This window comes from Ylistrum balloti, unplaced genomic scaffold, assembly GCF_031769215.1.
Source record: "Ylistrum balloti isolate Yb309-2 unplaced genomic scaffold, AGI_CSIRO_Ybal_v1 Utg369956, whole genome shotgun sequence".
In the NCBI taxonomy this organism is placed as follows: Eukaryota; Metazoa; Mollusca; class Bivalvia; order Pectinida; family Pectinidae; genus Ylistrum; species Ylistrum balloti.
The window spans coordinates 256,413-277,256 of NW_026782056.1; the positions used below are offsets into that span (position 1 = coordinate 256,413).

The 20,844-nt window shown below is 33.8% G+C and overlaps 1 protein-coding gene across 1 annotated transcript in view; it reads right to left on the bottom strand.

Moving 5' to 3' along the window:
- Window positions 1-20,844, bottom strand: part of LOC132547464 (serine/threonine-protein kinase 32B-like) — a 77,321-nt gene that overhangs the window by 23,308 nt on the left and 33,169 nt on the right. The window contains exons 3-5 of the mRNA XM_060211219.1: window positions 16,735-16,790; window positions 7,190-7,515; window positions 2,412-2,449 (exon numbers count right to left, since the gene is read on the bottom strand). Coding sequence (XP_060067202.1) covers window positions 2,412-2,449; window positions 7,190-7,515; window positions 16,735-16,790 — 420 coding nt within the window. The remainder of the gene's footprint in view (window positions 1-2,411; window positions 2,450-7,189; window positions 7,516-16,734; window positions 16,791-20,844) is intronic.

A 20,844-nucleotide genomic window follows, 5' to 3' on the forward strand; every position in this document is an offset into this window, starting at 1 on the left:
CACCAGGGAGAGAAACAGAACAATGCATTTCAAAGATATTAAGTTAGTGTCATTGTATTGACAAAGAATACTGATCAATAAAACAATGGGAAAAATTAACAATAGAAATAAGTATCAGGCAAAGTTCAGATTTAATTTGTCAAAAAACTAGTTATCATGGAATCAAAAACATGAACATCAACCTCTGAAATCAGGATCAACTGCAACATATTAATGGCAAAGACACAATGTTACACTCAATGAAATGTTCAAAATAGAGCAAATGAAAATGTGCATATCATAAAACTTGAGTATACTGTACTATGATGTATTACTGATATGTTGAAAGTAAAATTCGGAAAAGTTTCAAAATTAGGATTGTCTTTTAAGTTCAGGGTGCTGATAAAACACATTCAGACCTTTAACAGTGTTATATGTCTCACAGAAGCCAAGAGATGCTTAGGCTCCTTCTTTTGTAGTACAATGTAGCACAGGAAATCATATCCAGCTGGAGAACCCTAAGATTAACTACTCTCACCAAGTAGTATCATGGCTTGTAATTCTTAGTCTTGTCTTTGAGTAGAGAAGCAAAGAAATATGATTAAGAATGAAGAAAGAAGGCAACTTACTTTACACAAAAAACTTAAGCCCAAGTTTTGTAAGCATAGCCCTAATGTTTCCGAACTTTGGTGACACTAGCCAAAGTTCGATTACAATGCTCCAAACTCTACACCAAAGCCTTAAGCCTAAGGTTGCACTTTTGTCCCCTAACAAGACTACACCAAAGATTTCAGCCTAATTTGGTGATTCTAATAATACTACAGGAAATCTATATGGAATGCCAAACATCTGGGATCAACTCATCACCAGGCCACTTATGTCCGATATTAAATACTGAACTACCAGTAAAAGCTATACCATCCAACTCGGTTCCATATCCTTGATCCATCTGTATATTCACATCATCATGATAACTAGTAAACATTCATCCAAAGACTACTGTTAGCTCTTCTGCCACGAGTCCTTAACAGCACTGGGAGTAAATGTATTTTAAGTGAGCAATTTCTCAAGTATCCTAAGGACAATGATATTAGTTGTCTGCGCACTACAAAAACTCAACACAAATCCAGTTACTGTCTACTGTCTTCAGTGAATGTAAGTGTGGTGTAGTGTGGTGACCAGCTGACCCCATGGCAGCACCAAGATAGGAGCCTTGATTATTTGGACCAATAGCCTGGCACAGTATAGATCTACAGTTCTTCATATAGACATACTACAAACACTCACATATGTTGTACAGTTGCTAGGGGTTGTATCTAAAGTTAAAACATGCACAAACAATAAGACCAACACAGGGTTTTGCAAAATAATTCCTTTAATCATTGTTGCTACAAATAAATTTGATTGAACCTTTATTGCAATAAGCACCTTTGGAGGGATTTTTTTTCTCCCATCATTATGTTTGTGAAATTTTCCCTTATTTTATACAATGAAGTTTCTTTGGGTTTCTTTTCTTTGATTTGGCTATCACCTCTCCTCATTAGTTGCTGCTTATAGATTCATCAGTATGATGATTGAGAAATGCAGATTTGCAAATAGAAAAGTGAGAGTTGCACATTAGAATGCTACAGACTTACATTTCTCTACTTTTGTCTTAAATTGTAGTACTAGCATTTTTCAATTTGCAATTCATTCTCATTTACATGAATCAGCAATTGTTGTATGTGATGACTACAATGCACCTGACATAAATACATATATGTCATACATTGTGTTTTCACATTTTCAATGTTTTAACAATCAACATTGTGGCATCTATGTATTAACAACATATTTGATATTGCATAATGCTTATCATTTCATTTAGTTATATTTTTACCAGCAATGTATGTAATAATCATACATCTCGTGTATAAGAGTATCAGTCTGTGACCACTGTGCATACGTTTCCTGTACTAGTAAATGTCAGCCAATGTTATCTTTGAGACAATCCCCAAAAATGTAGAGTACACATCTGTGTACTTGGTATGTGTATGTATATGTATGTATGCATCAAATGCAGTGAACTTAGGTCATGTTTAGTATGTGGATGCAAAATTAGTAAGTAATCGTTACTTCTATTTAATTTTACATCCAATGATTTAGACATTGTACCAATCTCTGCCTTACAAAGTCACTAAAATAAAGAAACCATTGTTTTCTATACTTAAAATATGAACTCCTAAAACATCAGCACCTTACTTAATGTTCAACAGGTGTCATAAACATAAACAAAGTAACTTTGAATCTCTGTATTGAAAATATTCAAAGATGAACAACTGGTCAGTTGTAGAGAGTTACAATAGGTCTGGTTATCAATGCACAGATAAATAGCTACTCTGACACAAGTAATAAAAATTCAGCATACACAAAGACAATTAACTATATCTTACCTTCTTCATCAAGGAGGATATTGTCTGGCTTAATGTCTCTGTAAAACAGAAGAATGCATTAATCCTTATTGTCACAAGTTTACATCAATTTCAAATGCTCTTATCAAATTACCTATTGTAGCATTCCGATATTAATGCTTTAGTTTTAATATGGCTATTAAGGCATGCAAAATCTGAGAGGTCAATTGTTCATCAGTGTAACAGTGAAAATTACATTGCTAGTATGTTGATGTGATTTGATATAAAATGTACTCTATTGTACTGAAAACATGTAAACATCTGGAACAATTATTGTATGACTGAAAAATAGTCTCTGATCATAGCTGTATCAAGCAAGTGAATAAGCATAATGCCTTTGAACTCATGACTAATTATGTTTTGGTTTGAATTTTTTGTCATTCAAAATATACTAAATGAATTGATTAACTAATTAACTGTAATATCATGAAAATGATCAGGTATTTGAAAGAGGTAACTTGATTTATACATCTGACATTTTGAACATTATGAAGAATGTAAAAATTTCAAAACAATGTTTGATGGCTTATCATTTCAAACCTCACTTACAAGATTTTAGAATGCCAAAGTTTAATACCCGTACTACGAGTCGACAGGAATCCCCAGGGCCTGAACGGTCACCTGAGTTACAATGCTGTTATTGTTTTTGTAGCATGTCATAGAAATAATCTTATTAACAAAGTAAGAAAACTTGAACTACATTGTAGAATGTACATAACATTAACTGACATTCCATGCTAACACTTTCATTTTCCTATACACTTATGCAATGTTTCTATAAAGACCCTTTCATCCATATCTCTATATATCATATTACTGAGAAGATTTTATGGTAATTTCAGTGAATATGACCTTTGAACTTTGGTCCTGCCCATTAGCCCCAAGAGGTCAGCTAGGGCATACATGTGCACACCATCAATCTATCATCCCATATTAATAATTCAAACCAAGTTTGAAGTATTTCAAATAAAAAATAAACCAATTAAGCTCAAAAATGTAATTTTCTCATATAAACTACAGCAAACTTTATCCCTGGGTAATATATCTACAAATTTGGTAAAGCACCTTTAGACCCTTCCATCCTTGAAGAGAATTTTTGTCTACCATACTTGGACATTTAAAAGAAAGGTTTTAAAATTTCCAATATGACCACTTTTTGGCCCCTCCCGTCATGTCCCTTGGGGTGGGGACCATATAATTTACAATTTTAGTTCACCTATGGCATTGAAAGGTTTCTGCAAAATTTCGTTGAATTCAGTTCAAGGGCTCTGCTGAAGAAGATGTCAAAACTGTAAAAAGTTTACAGACAGAAGACAGTGGACAAAAAGGGATACCATTTAATGAGACAGTCTAAGATTATGCCTCAGGAAGCCAAACATTGTAGACAATGACAAGCACATACCCTACATGCTTGATATATATTTAAAAAAGTATTTAGACTTTTGTGCTCATCAGCATGGTCATATTTTGGATAGTCATTTTTAAATAAGCTGGTCTGCTGAGTGTGTGAACTCAATATTGGAGGGCATACAAAAAGTGAACCACATTTTTTTCAGTGTTTGTAAAAGTACAGTCATGAAAAACGATCCATGAGAATTAAAGTTTCATCTTTGTTTTCAGCTATAGAGTACTCCTCGAAATTTGGGGGATGATAGATAAAGTAACAAGGAAATAGTTCTTACTAAAAAAAAACACTGTTTCTTCAGGTTTAAAAGATAACTTCAGCAGACTGATGAATTTTCAGTTTGAGGACCAGAAGCCTCTCTTAAGGGATTCAAGATTGATTGGAATCTGTCTATAGGAACAGGAAAGCACACAAAATCTGATACTGTAAAAAAGTCCCAGAAACATTAAGCTGCGGAAATACAGTGCTGTGATCTGATACAAGCTTCCACTTCTGTAAAGTACTTTAAGGGCTTTTGCTGTTTAAGGCATTAACTCGACACTTGTATCCTATATAGACATAGATTGAGATCTTCCTTCTATTGACACTGTGTTTCTAATCATTGATATTTCACAGAAAGTTTACTTAACTGTTGCAAACTGATTATTCACGAAAGCCTTAAGTTGTTTCAACATACCCTAATGTGGCAAACATCATTTCAAGTAATATCTGGTAACATTTGATTACTTAAGAAAACAATTCTACATTTGATACATTTCCTTAACATTCCTCCGTTGTATCTGTGATACATACTTATGGATAGCATCGTATCTACCTCTCCTGTGTCATACCTACCTATGACTGATCTTGAAATTACCTCCCCTATGTGTTACCTACCTATGGTTAATCTTCTATTTACCTCCCTTGTGTTATACTTTCCTAGGTTGTTCTTATATTTACCTCCCCTGTGTGATATCTACCTTCATTGAATCACTTCTACCAATCCCCATGCAGCATGAGGCCATGTGTGCACTTATGATATCCATCTATTGATAATGTTATATTTAGCTACTTGGTATGATACCTTTATGAATGTTGTGATATATACCTCAATTAGTTTGGTTTTAGCTTTATTAATGCTTTATGTCCTACTAATAGCCAGTCATTGAAGGACATGCAAGGTTTTGGTGGTGGATCCCAGAGGAATGCTAGTTTCTAGAGATAAATACCATAAATGATACTTACCTATGGATGATTTACCTTTCGATGGTATTACAGTCAAAACTCATTATCTCGAAATTCAAGGGAATGTGGAAAATATTTTGACTGATCTGTATTTCGACTCAAATGAAGTATATAAAGTTGATGATATCAGTTTCCTGGAGTTGATTACAGTTGTTGTAAGAAGTTACAGGCCTGATGTATAAATGGTAATTGATCAGGATATCTTGCAAGTGGATTTTTTAGCTCAATTGTCAAAGGGCAAGCAAGATTATGAGTTGGCGAGGCATTCTCAATCCACGATCAAGGTCACAGTGGCCAGATGATCATTACAACGTTACAAATGACATCCATTGTGTATATATAACTAACAAGGGTCACAGTGGCCAGATGATCATTACAACGTTACAAATGACATCCATTGTGTATATATAACTAACAAGGGTCACAGTGGCCAGATGATCATTACAACGTTACAAATGACATCCATTGTATATATATAACTAACAAGGGTCACAGTGGCCAGATGATCATTACAACGTTACAAATGACATCCATTGTATATATATAACTAACAAGGGTCACAGTGGCCAGATGATCATTACAACGTTACAAATGACATCCATTGTGTATATATAACTAACAAGGGTCACAGTGGCCAGATGATCATTACAACGTTACAAATGACATCCATTGTGTATATATAACTAACAAGGGTCACAGTGGCCAGATGATCATTACAACGTTACAAATGACATCCATTGTGTATATATAACTAACAAGGGTCACAGTGGCCAGATGATCATTACAACGTTACAAATGACATCCATTGTGTATATATAACTAACAAGGGTCACAACCAAATACAATCTCTGAGATCCATACTCCGACAAAAGTCATCAACTTTTAAAGTGCCTGTTTACAGTCCTTTAAATAACAAGCTCAAAATTAGTTTATTTCAGAATTCTGGGGATCAGATTTCGTCAAAAAGTTCGTACTGGTTTGACTGTTTCATTTTTTTATCGTTCCTCAAGATGCACTCACCCACACTAAATGTTTTAGTGTTTTGTGTAAACGTGCCACTTTTTTTAACATACAGGTAAGTCATTGGTACAAGATGGCGACACTAATTAAGAAGCCGTAATTAGCCATGTGTTGTGCACAGGTGACTTTCTACTCTGTGTATATATTGACCGATTTTGACAGAAGATGTGCCAATATTTTGACGACAATTCATTTTGAGACAATGAATGACTTTTCCCTTGGTTTACAATTGAAGGAACTGAAAAACTGCTTCAGCTAAACCGAAATTTCAAATCAATGAAATTTGAGTCATCTGAACTAAAAATACAAAGATATAGAAGGGGAAAAATCAGGACTTGAAAATCATTTTGCCTCAAACTGAATTTCGACTCAATCAATTACGAGACAATTAGATTCAACTGTATATATACCTCCACTGTATCTGTGATACCAGGTAACCTGTGGATGGTTTTACATACACCTCACCTGTATCTGTGATACCTTGTAACCTGTGGAAAGAATTCTATTTACCTGAGGATGAAATTATATTTATCACCCTTGTATCTGTGATACCTACCTGTGGATTGTATTTTATTTACCTCCCTTGTATCTGTGATATCTTCCTGTGGGTGGTATTATATTTACCTCCCTTGTATCTGTGATACCTACCTGTGGGTGGTATTATATTTACCTCCCTTGTATCTGTGATTTATTCCTGTGGATGGTATTATATTTACCTCCCTTGTATCTGTGATACCTACCTGTGGGTGGTATTATATTTACCTCCCTTGTATCTGTGATTTATTCCTGTGGGTGGTATTATATTTACCTCCCTTGTATCTGTGATACCTACCTGTGGGTGGTATTATATTTACCTCCCTTATATCTGTGATTTATTCCTGTGGCTGGTATTATATTTACCTCCCTTGTATCTGTGATACCTACCTGTGGGTGGTATTGTATTTACCTCCCTTGTATCTGTGATACCTACCTGTGGATGGTATTATATTTACCTCCCTTGTATCTGTGATACCTACCTGTGGATGGTATTATATTTACCTCCCTTGTATCTGTGATACCAACCTGCGGGTGGAATTAAAGTTACCTCCCTTGTATCAATTGTGATACCTACCTGTGGATGATGTTGTATGTCTGTAGATAATCCAGAGCTAGAGCTAACTCACAGATATACAATTTCACATGTGACTCGTCAAAGTGTACTTCTTGTTGTATATGGTAACGAAGGTCACCTCCTAATAATAAATCCACCACAACAAACATGTCCTCCTCATCCTGAAACGTGAACCACAGATTAACAAGGAATGGGTGGTCCAGTGCCATTAATATCTCCACCTCACGGAACACATTCCTTACAGCGTCTTTCTTTATACACATTGACTTGTTCATATACTTCATTGCATACATCTTCTTGCTGTCCTTTTTCTGCACAATACAAACCTAGAAAGTAGAAGTAGAAAATGTAACTCTATCATTTTTCTGATGACCCAGAATATTTTATTTTAAGATAAAAATAATGGGAATGTTGATGGTGACTACAGGTGTTTATTCTACAAGTACAAGACTGGTAATAGAATTCATTAGCAAATGCTATTTAATCATTTTAATAAGCTCTTCCCAAGTCCTATAAAGACAAAAAACATGATGATGCAGTAAAATATAATAATTGGCAACTATACTGCATTTGATTGAATTTGTATTGAATGGTGCTATATATTTGTGTGTCGTTTAAACAATCCATTTCCTCAAGGCCGCATGATCATCAGTATCAACCCTTTTAGCGGTTGTTGAAATGATATTAACAGCAAGTTTTCATTGTTGTCAGCTTCTTTTTAACTTTTAAGTGAAAATGCCACATTCTCATCACTTGATACCTTGTGGTGTTGAGCCACATTTGATCTTTGATGTGAGCTTTAATGGAAGGCTTAATCAATGCACGTTAGCCAATGTGAAAACAACAAGGTCTCTACCAATAAATTTTGTATTTTATAAACTATAGATTTATTTGAAATTTTATAGCTTATATAACAAATTTATTTGTTTGATCATTACTGTTGTTGTTTTCAATGATGACTTTGATATATTTTTGACTATATCAGTGTGACTACATTGGAGAAGAAATCAGTCCATTGCTCAATGATGTCACTACTGAGCTTTTGTGCATGACATGTTTGTTGCTTTTTAGACAAACTCATAAACTGTGCTATGACCGTGTATTCCAAATCCAAGATTTAAAGTCGTATTATCTGTCATCAAAGATGATTAACTTGGCATCTGTTCATGATTTCAAATAAAAGTCTTTCAGTTTATACCTTTATTAACAACAAGTGTTTTAATTGTGAAGCCCTCTCTGGGCAAGTAAATCCCCCTTCCATAAAATATAACAGTACCTTTCACAACTTGTCCCGTTTTAGTACTCATTGGTTAAAACACTAAATGTTTGTATATTACTAAAATAAACACATTATACTGTGGATTCATTTTATTTCGTGGGGGTCCAATTTTCGTTGTTTTCGTGGATGAGCAAATCCACGAATTTAAAAACACAACGAAATATGAACTACTTACTAAAGTAATTTTGAAATTTGACCAAGTAATCTTTGCCGACACCGGAAACGTCCACCGGTAATGACAGAAGCCCCGTAATTAGTCGGGAGTCGGGTAGTCTGAGGCTCGACATGGATACGCTAAATTGGTGTCAACGATATATAATTATATATTATTAAACATAACAAAGGGTAAGTACCCATTGTGATGCTAAGTATGATGGGATCGCAGTCGTTAGCGACACTGTGGACACTAGGCTTGATCGGACCATCCTGTCGATTGAAGATTGGATCCGTATTTCTATCCGACTACAGGTTCACAATAATTATTAATAATGCAGATCTTGTTTACACACCTGTTTACACACATGGTCCAATCGTTACGCGTGGTGTTTTCATATGACTGCGGTACACCGACTGATCAGCACACAATGTTTATCCACTGAAAACAATTGTTTCTGATAATTACCGATTGATTACACGCCAGGATATATACTGATTTGTGGTTTGATATTAATGCGAGACTGTTGTAAACAGCGTTATAAAAACACAGGACGCCATCTTGAAAAAAAACGTTCTTTTATTCTTGTCATTAGTGTTAATTCCTGTGAACATAGCCTTAATACAAACAGAAATAATTTCGACTGGAAGCAAAAAGAGAAAATTCTAACGTTTTTATTTTTTTCCCACAGAATCAAAAATCCACGAATTTATGAGTCCACGAAACTGTCTAATTTGTAGAAACAACGAAAATTGAACCCAACGAAAATAAATGAATCCACAGTAAATGATATCTTAATTACATGAAGCAGCTTTGAATGCAGTCCTAGCTATTACATTATAATGGTTTGAATAATCACCAATTAATCTACATTGTGATTTTATGAATCTATTACCATGTAACATATTGCTAAATCCTGAACCATATTAACCAACTTAAAGTACTTAAAAACATTTTCGTTGAAAATTCACCCAAGAAAGCAGCTTGAATGTGAATTATCACAATATTTCATGTAATGCAAGTACACTGAAAATGTATGAACTAAATACAAATTTTTGTTGGTGTTAAATTTTGAAAAAATGTATTGCCAGTTATAGTTTGTTGAAAAAGGATGCAATTTGCAGCAGTTTGTGGGTACTATATTAAAACATTTGTCTTGATCCAAGGAGGCTTTATCTGTGACAAACTAGGATTCAATGACGCGAGTAATCCAGGTCAAGAGTTGCTGAGGATCATTTACTCTATCCTTATTGCTCTCTCCAGACATAATCAGCTCCTGATTGAGGACAAATGTAATTAGCTGTCCATTCAGCTGCCCATGGCCAGTCATTGTACAGATTTTTATTGTCCTGTCCAATACAACATATACAGCATCACCATATATCCAAGTAAGTCAACCTTGTAAAAGGTCTTCAGACATGTGTTTACAAATCACATCTAGGCCCATCATTTATTTGGTTTCCTTTTCTAAGACAGCAAGATCCATCTCCCTTTCAATTTCTCTGTTATTTACAATTAGTTAATTACACATCAACTCCTATTGTTCTCTTACTTAAGGTTAATCAAAGATTTCTGGTCCTTCTTCTGTAAATCAAGTTCCATCTCTCTTTTCTTTGTCCTTGTTCTATTACTGAAGTTTCATTTCTCTGTCCCTATTCTGTTCATAAGTACATTTTCCTACTCCAAAGAGCACAAGTTGCAAAGAAATTGATTAAAAACTGACAAAAGAAAATATCTGAATAAGAAATTATACGAAAAAGAAAACAAACAAAAAAACAAGGTCAATACCTCCTTTAAAAGTTGTTTATTCTAATTACAACTGCTATACTTGAAAAACAGAGAATTTCAGGTCATAACTATAAAACCTACCAAGTTTGCAGTTACTCTTCTAAATATAGTTTAATCAAACTGACATTTAGGAAAAAAAATCTTCATGTCATGGTAATTTAAGCCTACTAAGAAAGAAATCGGCTGAAAACTGAGATCATCAGACAAAACTGACATTATGAAAACAACAAGGAGCAGTAACTCTTCCAATTACTGTCATATCCAATCATCATTCAGAATAATGCAACTTCCTGTCATAGTGATTTAGCCTTACAAGTTTGAAAAAGACCAGTTGAAAACTGAAAGAGAAGATCTCAATTTCATATAATGAAAACGACAAGAGGCGGTAACTCTTCTATATACAGTCAAATCAAATTGTCATTCAGGAAAACACAACATCAGATCAGGGTGATTATATCAAAGCCTACTAATTTTGAAAAAGACCTGAAAACTGGGAGATTTATTGACAAATAAAAGTTTCTGACAAATGGTTCAACAGATAATGCCATATTATAATACATTGCATCAAAATTTTTTGATGGGCATATGAAAATTGCCATGCAAGTTATTTCAACTTATATTAATCGCTCTTGTTGGCCTTGATGGAAGCTCACATGAAGTCTTATTGTGGAAGAAACCCAGAGTACCCAGGGATAACCCATGTTGTCCGCAATTGTCACTATACATTTTTAGCTTTATTCAGAAATCTAACCCCTGACCTCTCAGTGAAAGGCAATTACTTTACCACTTTGCAATCAACCAATCCAACAAGGTGTGTAATGGTGCTTCTTTTTGAAAGAAATATTTGCTAGGATAAGTTAAGATAGCTACATACACATGTGATCCAGTCAATGAATTTAAACAAGCTAATAATTTTTACTTACACAGCCTTCTCATAATCAAACATTCAAGACCTTAACAATAAAATTCGTAATAGATTTATGAAAGGTTTAAAATTTATATCATGTAGATTCACAACAAACTACATGTTAGGTAAATTAACATTATTTCAAAAAAGAACAAGATGGTCACCATGCCCTAAACGTCAACTGACAATCAAACCATTCTGTAAGAAAACCATTCCCTTAACATGATTTAAGCAAATACATTGAAATTGATTTGAGCATTAGGAATATATGACATTTGAAAGTGATTTTTTTTGTTGAGTTGAAGACTTGTCCCTAGGGGTCCAATAACCTTTATAAATTCAAGACTGGATTGTTTTTCCTGAAGAATAATTCAAAATTATTCAGTCCCTATTCTTAAAGGCATGAGGGAGGAGTAGACCTAGAGTAATCTTAGCTGAAGTTGTCCTTCTGGAGGCCATGATCCTGTTCCCTGATGTGTCATCAAATCCAGCACGGCATGAAAGAAGTGTGGCATTTAAAACTAATTTAAGATAACTCTCCCCTTTAGGGCCCACCTCTGAATCATCTGGGGTGAAATCAAAATGCCACACAGAAGAAATTATTGTTAACTCTGAGGAATTTGACTAAAGCCATTTGAGTAGGATTTTAAAGGAAAATAATGCCTAAATTCCCTTTTTTGGGGCCCCGCATATAGGTCCCTAAAACCCTTTGGATAAGGTGACCTACAGATATTTATATTTTTAAAACTTATTAATTCCATTCCGCTGCTATTTTCTCTTCACCATATTCAGATGTTCATTTAAATGAACAGAAAATATAAACTGTTCTACTGTGCAAAGTGGTGAGAGATATCCAAGTCAGTAAGCCATCATATGTTCTCTTCACACATGCATCCATCACTGTCTACCACATAAGCTTGAACCTTGAATGTATTGGTGACACTGTCTATTAGATTCAATGTTCTACTGTTGATGACATGCCATTCATTATCAAGCACACTTATACATGGCCTTTTTCACTAATACCAAATAAAATCATGATGGATGTGAATCAAATTTCAGAACTGAAACTGTCATCTATCAGCTTATACATCAAAATGCAAATAGGACCGCTCACACTGTCTTCAACAATACATACTGAACATTACATAGTGTCTATAATGATTTACCAGGCAAACTGTAGTTGAAGACACTCTACAATCTCAAGGGCTACTGACACCAACTTTCATAATACTCTTCAACAGAAAAGTTCCTTTTTTGTGGATAACGCTTTACTACATACACACAGATATAGACTGGCTCCCCAGTCTCCAGAATATCTAAAGTACAAAAGGGCAATGGCCCTTAAAAGTCATCTGACAATCGACAGATGGATAGACAGACCACAGAATTTGCTGATTGTGGTCTAATAAAGCTGATGAATTTAAATTTTGAACATTCCTAGTTTTGACCAGACTGAAAAATAACAACATATCATCTGTTTCTTTTCCTCAATTGTGTGAATGAAACTTGAGAAGCAGTTCAGACTATTTGTTCAAGATGAATTATGTTGAATTTTGGATGAAACCGAAAGATAAGATTTGGTTAAGAAAATCTCAGGATCACTTCATGTATGTTTGATATCATTGCCATTCCCTAATAATGTTTCAGGCCAAATATGGGTGAAATCCATCCTGAAATTAAGGAGGAGTAGCATTTTGAAACAAACTAAGTCCCAAGGGGTCAAAACAATTTTCTGAATTAAGAATGAATTGCCCACCCCAATGATGTTTCAGAAAAAATTTGAATGAAATCCATTTAAGGAGAAGCAATGTTTTGAAGCAAAGTATTGTCTAATTTTCCTATTAAGGCCTCATTCCAAGATCCCTTGGGGTAGAATCAACTTTCTGAATATAACAATTGATGACCTACGCCCAGTAATGTTTCAGACCAAATTTGGTTGAAATCTGTCCAGGTGTTCAGCAGGAGTAGTGTTTTAAAGGAAAAGTTAATGGTCAGTGCCTGGGGTATGGCTCATGACAATGGAATCATGGCACACAATAGCAGTAGGTCATCATGACCCTTCGATTCAAATGACCTAATAAATAAAATTTATTCCTATCTCTTTGACATGCCTTCTTTTAGAGTTTCAAACCAGGGGGGTGAAAAAGCCAATGTAAGAATTTAGCTATTAAATTCTTTGTAAAACTTAAAGGTCTGGTAGCCAATCTAATATAGATCTTGCAGTTGAATTCTTATTCATTGCATTTTACTTATTTAGGTTCTCAAAAGCAACCAAAAAAATCTACACATTACACATTATATTTGTAATGTAGTAGGTGACATGCATCGTTTAATGGATGATTTTAGTGCTGTATGATGAAACAATTATACATAGTGGATCACAAAGCCAACTATGGTATGCTATAACTCACTTGAAGTGTTCCCCAAGGTACTCTCAACACTTCATTGACCCTGTGTGTATATGAGTGGTGTCTCAGCCAAATCTTTATGTAAAAGTAATCAGAAGAAACTAGGTACCAGGTAATTCTTACCGATCCGTAAACATTATTTTCACATACAAATAGTATTGAAGTTGATAGAGAATTTGAATGATATTTTAAAGAAAATAACTTACATGACTAACACTGAAATGCCAATATATATCAGGGAGTAATTAATACTGACCATTTCTTGTCTAATATTTGAACTGCATGATGATAATTCCTTGTCATATATAAACTATAAAACATAAGGTTCGTAAATTACATTGCTGTACATTCATTCTAAAATTGTGATTTTGCATGATTAACTTCTAAGTGCTAATTGTCTTGCTTTTCTACAACATTGACCTTGACATTGACATCAGTGTACCCTGTAACACATGCTTATCTCATTGCCATGGTTGACCTTTGTTTAAAGTTTGATTGAAGTCCTTAAAGATACAAAGGCATATTACTGATCAGTGATTAGATACATGATGGAACTAGCATTGATCTTCTGTTTCAGGAGAAAACGCAACAACACCTGACGACCAAGAAAAAAGTTTGGTGACAGCTGTCAAAATATCCTTGAAGATTAAGGCAGTTTTAACTAATTTGATAATAAATGACACCATTAATTAATGCTCATTAGCAAGTCACACTTCCCGCTTTAATTCTAATTCAATATCATGAGAAGAAAATCTAATTACTAAAACAATTAAACAGAGAGCCTCTTGAGACATGATTAGTGATGTTGCTCCAAGGCCTGTTCATTTTTATGTTTATCAGGTATTTACTAAGATTTACGGTAACCGCTGCATGCTTCAAACCTCTGTATCTAATTATCAATCATAAAAATCTCATGACACAACATAAATATCCTGAACATATCAAACTATACATTTCAGTTTTAATAGTGGTCATAAATGTATCAATTACATTCCTTCTCCCAAATATGTAATTTTGCAAACTTCCAACTTCCATCTTACATATGTAGCTGGACATTTCATGTCACCGGACCACACCATACATAATGTCATAGTTTAGATTACAGGACATAAGTCATCTTTCAGAGTCAACTATTAAAACGGTGTAGTAGATGTTAATCTGGAATACAAACCAACCAAGTCAGAATCTACCTCTACAATGTGTCTAGACAACCTGATCCTATGAACTGGTCACAAATGACCCCCTTTATTAACATCGCAATATACCCCCACATTTTAAGTACTTAAGGAGAAAATTTTCTTACTTGAGTGTCCTGATGAAGCCCACAGTTCTGGGCGAAACCAGTCGACAATACATAAATAATTTATATTAACTTACCCTAAGCTTGTTGCTATTGTCACCCTACTTAACTATAGCACTTCTTAATACATATTATAAATAGATGCACCCAATGTACCTATCAATGACGATCCAATATTCAATAAGTGGACTTTACAGAAAATTACAGCAGTGGCTTTGTGATAATTAATGCTGTGTTGAAAGAGCTGCATCATATAACATCTTGTCCTGTTTTAGGCAAAAATCATATTTTGGGGGAAAGCGTGAAAATGTCCTTGAAATTTGTGCAATATTGGCAACTAAATTAAGACTCATTAGCTAAAGACATTTTATGTTGAAGTTAGCATTGTAATATGATAACTAAATTACATTAAAAAAGTAAAGTAATGGTTATGTAACACATTTTTAAAATGGATAATTTTCATGATCTAATCCCCGATATACTCATGAATTCTGACGATGGCCAAAAGATGGTGTCCATCTTTCCAGTTGAGACAGAAGATTGACATCGACATTGGAAAAACATCATGATAATGACATGATAAAATGTGTCATCAAAATGTGAAGTCAAGAGTATGATAATGATATTCTTTGTGACATATTCAGATTCACTTCTCTCCTCTTCAAGTGAGTTTGTCGGCAGTGTCAGAATGTCAAGACAATAACCTTTACATTAGGAAATATTCTCAACTCAGGGATCAACTGTATTTAATAATATAATTAAATGTAATCATTTCAAATGGTATTGTTTCCAACCTTTACTGAATAATTCTATAAAGAATGATACATATATCTCAATCTGAAAGAAACACATCATGGTCTCTTTTCGATACTTCTCAATGATATCTTTTGCTTCATGAAAAATTTTGGTTAAGTATACATGGAATCAATATTATCAACAATTTAGACAGATATTCCATGCTGATAAGCATTCTAAGCCTTTATAAATGCCTCGATCTACATCCTGAATCTAACTCTATCAACACCAGCCAAGGAAGTGGGTGGAGCTTCTATGTCATCAGTGGTTGAAAGAAGCATTTTTATTTCTTAAGAATAAGTGAGTGACTGTTTCAAAAAAAACTGTGCAGTTCCTAGTTTTTGTTCGTTTTTGTTGATGTTGCGATAATGACATGATTTTTAGTCTAAAATGACTTTAGAGTGGGAATAGTGTTTGTTTTTTATACATACACTGGAGATTAGATAATGAATTTTGGTTTTCAAGTAATAAAATTACAAGTAATCTTGTGTTAAAACAAAAATTCATGATCTCATTTCCGGTATATGCATAAAACAAGTATACTACATATATCCGCTAACTATATCAGAAAAAGCAGAGAGAATTCAGTTACAGAAGTGTCTAAATTTCAAACTTCATGTTGGCTGATCATGTTACACACCAGGGATAATTTCCACAAATGGTATCAAAATATTTTCAATATTGTTCACGAAGAATTATTGATAACCTATCAAATCGAAAATTTGTTATGTCCTCAAAATCCTTTACCAGGTAATTGTTTTGTCCTTATTTACTTATGGCAGGGAATTTCCATTGGCACCTAGGAGATCTACACTTCATTCATATCTTAATCTATTTGTAAAGTTATTTTTCCCTAAAACACTCCAGCTTTCCAAATAGTACTGTTTTTCATTTATACTGACAATGCTTACCTTTCCAAAACTTCCTTTTCCAATAGCTCGGAGAATTTGAAAATGGTCGAAGTTAACTGAAAGTAGACAAAAATATAGTTCATTATGACATTTAACCAATACATCTTTGTATGTTTGGTATGATTCCCATGTGAAACACCCACACGATTAACAGAATCTTGGCTGTGCCTGCGGCAAGGTACAGACATAAAATAGGTTATTCAAGCCTGAGAGTGAAAAATTGAAAAAAATTCAAGGTTTATGAGGGAAATTCTTTGTTGTTACTGCTATCCTCAGAATTCCAGGGGTTACGACCACTGAGAGTTTGGGTCACCTGATATCTTTACTTCACTTATCAAATACCTGAGAAGTGATGTCATTTCAAAATGATACAGTATTGAAGTCAACAAAACAACGTAACATTTGATGATTTGCCTCATGGAAATGATCAACTTAGACCACGCAAAATGTAAGCAACTGAAAGAAAAACACACAAAACAGGGTTTTAAGAGAGGCAGGTTGATGAAGATTATGGGGAAGTTTATGGTCGTGACAATGATCTATTTAGGAAATATTCTACTCTTTCTGCAATATAAAGCTGGACGTGTTTAGTGCTCATTAGTATGCCAAGTGACTCTGTTGTAGTTTACCAGGCTCTCATTTGGGAACGGGTATCATTGATGATGCAAAAGGTTCCTACCTTTCCAGAATACCTTTTTTATTCTCCTTATACTTATTCAAAAGTCTGTTTGTAATTCTTTCTTTTGTTCTTATTTTGTCATTTTTTTCATAAAATGAGTGTTTGAATTAAGATTCTGTCCACAAGTCAATTTTTTTCTTTGTTGGTTTTAAAAAAAAATGTCTGTGAAACCTATACATTATCTCGAAAATCTAACCTATTGTATCTGCAATTTTGTCAACTCCTTAAACTATTTCTGACCAAAATGTCTGACTAGAGATCATAGGGAGAAACAGAAATTCTATTGGAGGGTAACGATTTCAGGTCACATTTGAGCTCTGTGTATAATGCTGAACTATGAATAGCTTTGAGAATGTAACATTTGCTTATATGTTTATGTCTAATATCTTAGATTACTAAGTAAGTAAATTAAGGATGGAAAATATTTTCCTACATTCCACCTAAAATGTATCGCTAGGAATATACTGAAAACCATTTAAGAGAATTAGGATGATTGCAAAGCCTTTCAAAATTCTCAAATGGAACCCCAAAATAGACATTTTTCTTTTAAATAAATAATAAAATCAAAGTCAAAGCCACTTATGAAATATGATACACTTAAGGAAGATATTTGTAACTGTCAACTCTGTAAAAAGGATTTATCTTTAAAAAGCTTTCATCGAATTCATAACTATAGATATATATACAGGGTATGTGTTTCCCTGGTAAATGAATCACAAATTCTCAACCATTTCATTTTCACCATGACTGTATCTCTCATCAATTAAAATATCCATTGATTTCCTGTCAGTAATGGAAGAAGCTGAGAAAAGAAAGTAGTTTTTCTTTCACCTTCCCTAGTGTATTGATTGTTTAAGCTGGGAACAATATGTGTGCTAATGAAATGGGTATAGGTCGGCAATTGTTAGATGGTTAACCTTATTTGTGTAAAACTCCAAAAACAATCAAATTAAGAAAATCATAATACGATTCGGTTTTAATATGTATTCAATGACATGAAAAATCTATCTTGGTTCTTTCAAAACTAATTTTTGGATCAAGCAGTCTGAGTGTCATTTCTAAGATTCACAACATCAATCATAAACATGATATTCTAAAAGTTACCAATTTGCAATCAGGTATCATTTTCTTTCTCTACTCATTTTCTAAAGCAATTTGTACAAAGATTTCAGAGTTAATCTTAAACACTCAAATTGAAACAAAATGCTGCTTAGTATACTTCCCTGAAGATCTCAATGCTAAAGTAATAACAGTTTAATTATATCCAAATGTTTCCACTTTTTCAGCACTTTTAGCAATACAGAAATAATTTAAATAGGCATCTCTTTCTATTTCATCATTTATCTATATATCTGACCGGCTTTATGTCCAATAGTACAGCCTTTTAAACCTCTCAGTGGACAACATTCTCTTTCTTAAGAAGATTGGTTTTATACAGTATATCAACAGATAACTTTGTTAAAATGTTCTCTTCATGCAATTTTTTACAGTTGATTTCTGTCTTTCATATTAATTCCAACTTAACACCTTAATACCTAGAATAGGCTACTAAACCAATATCATAACGTTTGGCTTTTAGGTAATTCAAATTCTATTTAAATATTTAAAAGTGAGTCAGAGTCATCTATTTGCACTAACTAGATAATCCATCATCCCAGGATGCTGGTGGTAAAACATAAGAACTACAGGCTTCTGGATTACTCAGAAACACTTTATATTCCAACATACTCATGTGACTTTCAAAATGGGTGAAGGTCATTCATTAGAACAAACTTGATAACTTTGATCCCAGCATGTTATTGGTGCTGACCTTAAAGGCCTCACATTAATTGGAAGGGCCATTATGGTCTTACCGGATAGACTTATAGCCCATGAGGAGAGAATTGCTATATATATTATTACACAAACTCTTGATGCTACATGGCTAGTGACATCACAAATTTACAAAGATGGATTATGGAGTGAAATTAAGATTTCATAACAACTTCAGAAAAATTATACAAACATCATTTCCATTTTATATCTTACTAATTATGAAACTTGTTATTTTTTTTCATTAACCTTACAAAAGGCTTGATAAAATAATTCTTCACCCAGTTTCATGAATTTCAGAAGAAATGAAACTCATTAAATACACCTTATATAACATATCACTTGGATCCATTAAATCAATCTTTTCCCTGCTAGACAACTTTACTTCTATCAATGTAAATTAACTCTATATAACCTGTATCAATATTGACATGATACTGATATATTCTGGAGTCTGGCAATATTGTTTCATTTATACACCATTGTGTTTTTTGTCCAGAGCTGGAGCAGTACACCCACGCTTTAACTTACATCACTCTAAACAAGCCATCCACACCCACATTTCGTGAAGAGAAGTACTACCAACACAATAATGTAGACAAAATCTGCCACCTCCACTTTATCACACCAATAACAGTTCAACGCCATATTACTTCCATCACCAAAGTAACGTGCAGGTACCAGAGGCTTGACATACTAATCAATGCCTGCCAGGACAGCATGAAAAGGCAATCCTTAGAGATTTCAGCAATAATAGGCAACAGTTCAAAACTCTTTAATCCTTGACTTCCATTCCACGAGTGTCATGTGTAATCAGTCTGCATTACCTCTATATGTCACATCTGTTGATTTAGATCATGAATTGTCTGAGTATAAGCTAATCTTAATAAAATATTAATGTAATAGCTGACTATAGGAATCTGTTTGTTATAAAAGATCAAAAGTCTCATCCATGTATTAATCTCATTCATTTCACAGCTCTGATAAAATCAAAGTACCTAGAACACTTAAAGATGCAATGCATAATGTATACAAATAAAGGAATAAAGAAAGTCATTATCAGAAAGTAACATTATAAATTGGAAATTACCACAAAAGGCATTTTCTATATACAACAAGAATCCTCATGACTGATGACAATGTAAACCTGCATTTATGACAAAATTTGGAGGAGACTTAAATTTCAAAAAGTGACGTTGAAGTTTTACCTATGATGTGATGCATTTGCTTGTCTAGGTCTAAATGAACATACATATGAAATCAAAATGTTGAAACATTGGTTGGTTTAAGCTATCACAAAAATGAACAGTATGTTAAAGTTGAAGTTCAGAGACGGATAAATTGTTATACCAATGCCAGGTGGGCTACACAATATCAAATACACACATGTTGGGATCAATGTGCATACATCTAGGGATCAATGTGCATACATTATGAATCAATGGACACACCTCTAGGGACAAAGGAAAACTCACATATCCGAAATATAAACCTGCATCTAGAAACCTTAACAAAATAATACTTCATAATGTTAGGGGAAAGATGGTATTAAAAAAAAGATCTCTGATTCCAAAATCACTGTAGTGTCAGTGCTGGAAATAAGACTTTTTATCCCTACA